The sequence below is a fragment of the Crassostrea angulata genome, chromosome 8, assembly GCF_025612915.1.
Source record: "Crassostrea angulata isolate pt1a10 chromosome 8, ASM2561291v2, whole genome shotgun sequence".
In the NCBI taxonomy this organism is placed as follows: Eukaryota; Metazoa; Mollusca; class Bivalvia; order Ostreida; family Ostreidae; genus Magallana; species Magallana angulata.
Window position 1 is genome coordinate 11,312,353 of NC_069118.1, and position 7,571 is coordinate 11,319,923.

General features: G+C 31.5%; 1 protein-coding gene across 1 annotated transcript; it reads right to left on the minus strand.

The window, feature by feature from the left end:
• Positions 1–1,928: 1,928 nt before the first annotated feature.
• Positions 1,929–4,666, minus strand: LOC128160683 (uncharacterized). The gene is made up of 2 exons (XM_052824046.1): positions 4,138–4,666; positions 1,929–3,007 (listed from the first exon to the last, which is right to left on the minus strand). The coding sequence occupies exons 1-2, from the start codon at positions 4,664–4,666 to the stop codon at positions 2,541–2,543; spliced, it is 996 nt and encodes a 331-aa protein (XP_052680006.1). The 3' UTR covers positions 1,929–2,540.
• Between the last annotated feature and the right edge of the window lie 2,905 nt (positions 4,667–7,571).

Consider the following 7,571-nt stretch of genomic DNA (forward strand, 5'->3'; position numbering starts at 1 on the left):
TTGTTGGTTGTACTCAAAGAGGGACTGTTTCCTATGTATCAGATTGTTATGGGGGCTATGTTAATGACAGGTAAATTATTGAGAACTCTAATACTTTGTTTGATTGGGGGACAGATTCATGGCTAACCGTAGAATCATGGTTCAGGACCTTTTTGCAAATAAAAATGATTTTATAAACACACATACAATGCTCAAGGGTAAATCTCAATTAAAACCCAAGAAAATAGGAAGAGACGGCGAGTGGCATCAAAACGAGTACATGTCGTGAGAGTGATAGGGTCGAGTGAAACATTCAAAAGTTTGAGCCATGAACTCCCTAATTAGAAATTGCCACTTCCTAACAGAAATGTTTTTGTATGCTTCTCATTAACCAATTTCAAGAATGTCATTGTAGTATAGTTTGCCTGTATAGTATAGTGTAGTGTAGTATAGCTTGCCTAATTACATTTTTGTGGCAAAGAGATGAATTAAATCTTGTGAAAGCAAAGAGGTAAATAAAATATTGTGCAAACAAAGAAATGAATAAAATATTGTGCAACTTCGATTCTTTCACTTTTTATTTAATAACATCATCGAAACAACAAATAGTCGAGTTGTTTAATATAGAAAAGTTCAAACTTTGAAATTAGACATCCAATACAGTACTCCCTGTCAATGTCAAATTTTTGAACAAACAAGTCTTTAAAAGTAAATACTACAAAGAAGCGGAATTTTCTGTTAGACAGGGCTTTATTGGATTTGATCACGCCCCGACCAAAATTATCACCTCATAATACTCAAAGAATAATTTCTTATTCCTTAAATAATTGTCCTTAAATTTGGTCATAATACAGGCTTGATTTTTTTAAACAGTTTTAAAAAATTAGAAAAAGCTCTAAAATATTTATCGTCGTTGACGTTTTATTTTGCACTAAATATTTGATAGATAATGAGAAAGAGAGAAGAGTGAGATGAAGACAAATGGATAGGCGGACATTTACTAGTACCCAAACAGTAAGAATAATATAAATGAAGTTAACTCTAGCCGTCTTGCAAAAATACAGTCCAACAGATAAAAGAGAAAGATATTTTTTTTTCGGAGGGGGGGGGGGGGGATTCACTAGAGCGAGCTATGCTTCTCTTATTCTACACTTTATTTCACAATAATATTAATTGATAATTATACTTAGAACGCAGAACGAGTTTCTAAATTCTTATATTGCCATTTTCTTAACCAAAACCAAAAAAAACTTCGAAAGGAATTTTTGTTGTTGAATTGTTTCCTAATTTTTACTTAATGTTTCAACCACGTCGCAAAGATCGGTCAAGATCAAATTAAGATAATTTTGATAACATTAGGTATGTAAATTCTAATGCACATCACCCCTTGTACGGCAGTTAAAGCATGGATAATGTGATGTTCTTGTGGAAAATATAAATTTTAGAGACCGAGGGTTGCTGGAGGAGTAGTCGGGGCACAAACTGTTTTGATCAGTTCGAATGGGACTCTCATGTTTTGGAAAAAGAACCCTCTTAAAAGAAAATTATTGCATGATCGGGGTTGCAAAAGGATAGACAAAGTTTTTAATTGTTTACAAAAAATGCATTTAATAAGAAAAGGAAAAAAACTGTCGTTGATTATCTTCCTAGTGGCAAATGACCTATACCCAACAAACTTTATAAATTATACGTATTTCAAAATTTAGAAAAACAACATTATTATTTTTTCTATACGTTTATTTTTCAAACTTCAACTCAAACATGCATCATTAAGATTTAGTGACATAAAAAGACATTGCTATTTAAACATATTTTGTTAAAATATACAGTCATTTCCGTTATAACAAAAATGTGTTCTCATGTTCTAATTTCCGTCTCGGGAAAAAAAATCGGCTGTAATATCTCGAAAAAAGTGTCAAGTGATTAGAATTTTGAATTATAAAAAACAAAGGACACGACATATTGAGAAATATGGGACTAATAAATATACAATATAAATGAATATATCAAAGTATAACATTTGAGGGAGACAGCAAGATTCTAAATAGGCTTGCTCGAGAAGAACTGGAATCTTTCGCCTCGGGAAATAAAGCAACAGAATATTGCTGACTCCCTCAATGAACTACTTTAACTTGTTTTATCATCCTGATACAGACAATCAATGAAAAAAGGTTTAAATTAATGTAATCTTATTTTACATGTACCAAACAAGTTTTAACAACATAAACTAAACTAATATGCACGCGCGTCTTTTTGTGACATAGGCAAGTTATGCTATACAATAGGTAGATCAATTTGAAAAAAAGCCAATCAAAAGCGTTGCAACTAGAACTAAATTATTTGATAATGAATTATTTGATTATGAATATTCATGATATTTATGATTTTATTCGGAATATTTCGGGAATTTTCCTTTAGCTAACAAAAATAAGTGTCAAGAACAAGTGTGTATCAGTTCGTCGAACTCACTGTTTTGCAGGGAATCAGTCTACAAAATCCAACTCACATAAAAACCACACGAGGTATATTCATCATTAAAAATTCCTAATTGACAATTTCTACTAATTGAAACACAATTCCTTATTGTCAAATAAGATATATCTAAACATGGCTCCAATTGTGTTGTTTATTTTTCGTATAGTGTAAAAGTTATAATGTCTAAGCTCTTGAATGCGGCCTGTTTTGAATATATGAAGTCCATAGCTATGTGACCATTTATAGTTCTGATTAAACAAAACCAATCCATGTGGAAAGAACACACAGTGATGAGAAATCACACGAAGCAGAGTAGGATACATATGGGATAGCTTTGTTGCCATGAGTACCGAGTTGAGTCCCCATTGGGTCGGGTCGTAGAAACTGTAACTATCAATCCATTTGTTGATAAATGAGGCATCCTTTTTTGCAAATATCAAAGCACTGCCCATAGCCTTATCATGTGCCATCCCCATTGTACAGTTTGTGGTCCTGAATTCATCTTCAGATCTCAAAAAATACTGGTCCGTGTCTACATATATGCCCCCGTATTCTGAAATTAATGTTACGTTTGTAAAGAGTTACATGTATCATAAAAAAAATCTAAAAACAATCATCTTTTGCATTTTTTAAAAATTTACTTTCTTTAATTTGTTAATAATGTAATATTATGTGAACTGTCAAGAAGTATCAGGTTAAAGCAGAATGGAACAATTATGGAAACGCAAAAACGCAAAAATATACGCGCATTAAAACACAAATTTTTTAAGTGCATTTAGCTCGGGACAAAATCCAAATACTTTGAAATTTAATAATTTTTTTAGAAATAAGAAATACGTTTTAGTGTTCACAATTCTTTGTAAACAAAGATAACTATGATTAACCGTTAATGGGAACAGAGAGGGGTAAACTAAACGGTCCAATTACCAGTGTATCATTGCACATAATTTTAATAAAGTTTTTAAATATCGACTGTTTAAAATGAAAAGTTTTAAAGTGCTTTGTTTTGGTCTCATATTAAATTTTCAAAGTGAAATGTTACAAAAAATAGGGAATAAAGAGATATGACTAAAAAGTTACAATTATGATTTCTGAATTGTACATGTATCATGGTTATTTATTCATAGACTTTTAAACAAAAGTACATGAACCATGTGTTCACAGATCACTAAAACATTTTAGTAAATATTTTCATTTCCTGCGCATACAGTATGTCTTTAGGATTTGAAAGGCACGTTTTTATTAAGTATTTTTTAAAATAAATCAAATTCATTAAGATTTTGTTTTTATTAAATTAGTCATTTGATTAAAATCGTGACCATACTAAAAGTTTAAACTTTGGGTCAACAAATTAACCATCAGATCTGCGTAAAACTTTGCGTAAAGATTTGTTTAGCTATAAACTATTGTTTATTAAAGTTATTAAAATCCAAATGTTTTACTACATAAATTTGGGTATTTGTCTACATGTTTATAGTCTAAAAATGGCCATGACAATTGAGCCCTATTACGGAAAAGAAGATAACAAAAGCAATTTAACAAAACTATTGAATGAAAGCTTTATAACAAAAGGCTCAAAACTAAAACACATTGAATATATTTTTGTTCGATGTAAAGAAAGATTTTTTACTTTGGTATAGTAATTTTTTACACTCTTTAAACAGCACAATATCAGTTTCGTACCTTTTAATATCTTTAGTCTTACGATGTCTGATTTGTGTTGAACAAACTTAATCATTTTACCAGAAATCATCATTGGTGGCCTCATTTTCACCAGCACTATATTATCCACTATCTTTCGTAAAAGATTCCACCACGTACCCGAGGGTAGAAGCTCATAATACAGAAAAATCAAACATGGTTTCTGATGTTTGTGTGCACTGTAGATACTAACAAAGTAAATAAATTCAAAGGTCATGTTTCCAAACCAGATGTAGTGAATCACGTTGGGTACAGGTTTTCCGTCCCCACAGAAGGAAGAAATGACCTTTCCGAGGCAAACATTTGGAAAAGCGAAAATCTGGTCGACTGATTTTTCATTCACCAAACTCTTTTTAACAGATATCGTATAATTGGAACAAGAAATTAAGGTCTGATATCGTTCTCTTTTTGTGAAATTAAATAAACTGGTGTTAAAAACACAGGGAACCGTTTTTGTGAATGTCCAATCATATCCACCAATTGGCACAGCATCTGAAAAAGACATCGACATACTTATTATAGAAATAAACACTTATAAAAGCATAAAGAGCGGCAAAGAGAGTTACGTTCAATTTCTTTCCAACTGAGGCATTTATAATGCAATCGTCATCGTGTCATCGCGCCATCACTTTAACGATTAAAAAGGGTTGTATTCCAAGCAGCCATTGAACAACACGAAAAGCTGTTAATAATATTATTTTGATTGATACGATAATAGCTTTAAACAAATTAAAAATAGTTATTCGACCTAAGATTTGATCGTCCAATTAAATAAAAAGACTAATTTCAATTCGTTAAACAATAGTCACGTAGTACCATGAAGAGGGGTAGAAAAACTATTATTTTTGTAAAAGGTTTTACTTGGGTATAACAAATGATGTCCGTTGAGGGTTCGGACGGTGTATTTGTAAATAAATTCATTACTGACAAAGTAATGTACATGTAAAGTGCAAGTAACATTTGACAAAAACTCAATTTTATTTGGAAAATACAAAGAAAGAAATTTGTAAAAAGTACATAATCTTTTAATTCTGATAATAAAACAATACATATTTGTAAGGAGATATAAAGAAGTTCCAAAACTGAATTTCAGTGCACTTGAAAATATATTGAAAAACAGAATATCTGTAGAGAAATACATTTTTATTAAAACTGTATATTCTCAGAGTTTGAAAGACACTGACAAAGAATATGTGACTTATTATTATGACATACTAGTTAGATTTATTAGGTAAATGATAAATAACACCCCCATCCACCCATACACACTTTTCTCTCAAGAGTTTCATCTCATTTTCACTGGCTTTAACTTCCCTTTTCAAGTAGTGTAAAGGTACATTTGTAAACGCGTTATATGTGTAATATACAGTGAATGCGACTTGGGCCTGCATTACATGTATATTCTTATACTTTAAGAGACAATCTGTTACTTTGTGAGGTGTGTGTACTTCTATCCTTTGTATCCTTCTCTACTGTTTTTGGCAATAAAACTTTCAAAATAAAGTAATGTACAGGTGTACATATTTTTGAATGTAAGTAAATGTACAAGTCATACATATAAGCCCTACAGATACATCAAGAAAAAAAGGTCATATAATTATGATTTCCATGTAAATTTGAAATAAATATTAGCTATTTATAGTTAGCAATATCACAATTTGTATCATGTACACTAGATTTCACATGTGCGAGCACAGGTGAATTGATTTAAACAGAAAAAGGTGAAATTTATATTTTTTTCCATAATCATGCCATTTCTTCGAGTCTTTCTCATGAAAAGATTTTTTTTCCATTAGCCTTTATTGGCATACATCGTGGAACTCTTAGAGTGCTCCTCCCCTGGGTTGGACGGTTTTCACAACCAGAACACTGAGAGTGCTCCTCCCCTGGGTTAGTGAGTTTTCACACCCGGAACTCTGAGAGTGCTCTCCCTGGGTTGGATGGTTTTCACACCCGGTACTCTGAGAGTGCTCCTCCACTGGGTTGTGTGGTTTTTACACCCGGAACTCTTATAATACGAATTGCAATCTTGACTTACGGGCCTTTCCGACTAGAATTCCAAGCTATAGATGGAAAGCCCGCGATGAAATTCAATCACGTTGCGTATTGAAAAAATAGAAAAAGAAACTTTGAACTTTACTATGAATTGTACATCAGTTGTCATGATATTTCCCTATGATCGTTATTAATTTATTGGAAGTTTATAGATTGAATTATTTGGTATCTCGGAAATTTCTTTAACAAACGAAAACACCGCTTTTGTAGATAAAGGATGAAGTAGAGTCTATGCCAGTATCTGTTCAATATTTAAATTGTACTAGATGATATCCCTCGTAAGCGCGGGAATTAACACTTTACACATTGTTATAATATAATGCATAATATGTTGAACCATTTTTTTTTCTTCATTTTTTGTATATACTTGGTCCAAATTTTTCCTTTAAAATCCATTAAAATTAAAATAAAATACAAACTGCATTGTTGGATATTTAGGGTAGCGGGTAGGGATGAGAAATTTTAACTGAAATTGATAATATACACATGAATATAAACAATTTTTTTTTATTCTACATGTATTTATTTCAAACCAGTGAATATGTATTTAGTGTATGTCTCTCTATAAATTTGGTCCTTTAGGTCAATTTTCAATATAATTTCTATTACTATCGCAAATAAGAATTTAAGATAAAAGAAAAACAATCTTGAAGGGGTGGGGGCACCCCCATTGAAGTTCCCCGTTTTATTCATACATTATTTATCCATACAGTATAGCATTCGCAACTTCCCTAGAAGTTGAGATTGACAGTATATAGACGTAGAATACAATTATCTATTCGTAAATGTTTTAGGTTTACAACCAATCCGTCGTGGTATGAAAATGTATAAAAATTAAAACATGCTAGCTAGGTTATGCATTATTATTCATGTGCATGCATATATATATTTTAATCCAAAGTTGTCAGAATCAAAGTAGCTGGTGAAAGCTAATGGCTAACTTGCCCTACACTTTCCGCCAGATCTCAATTAGTCAACCCTTTTCTGGGCACTCCGTTCTGGATAGTTCTTTAAAAAAATACTTAAAATCGCATTAATTGTTCCATTTCATTATCATTAACTTTTTGTAATCATAGAAGTCCGATCCAAGGTATCTGCCCGCGATGCATGATTAACTTCTCCTACGTTTTGTTAATTTGTAGTCAATTCGCGTTTTTAGTTACCCAATTCTGGAATGCTCTATCCCATTCTCTCACCAGAAGTCGCTTTTTGCAAGCGAATGAGTATCAAAACTAAAATCGCACACAAAAGAAACGAATTGACTTATTTTATTTATTCAACATTTGTCAAATCTTAACTTTTATATTATTCTCTAAATAGGCTCACAGTAAATATATTCACTCTATACGTAATTATTCAAT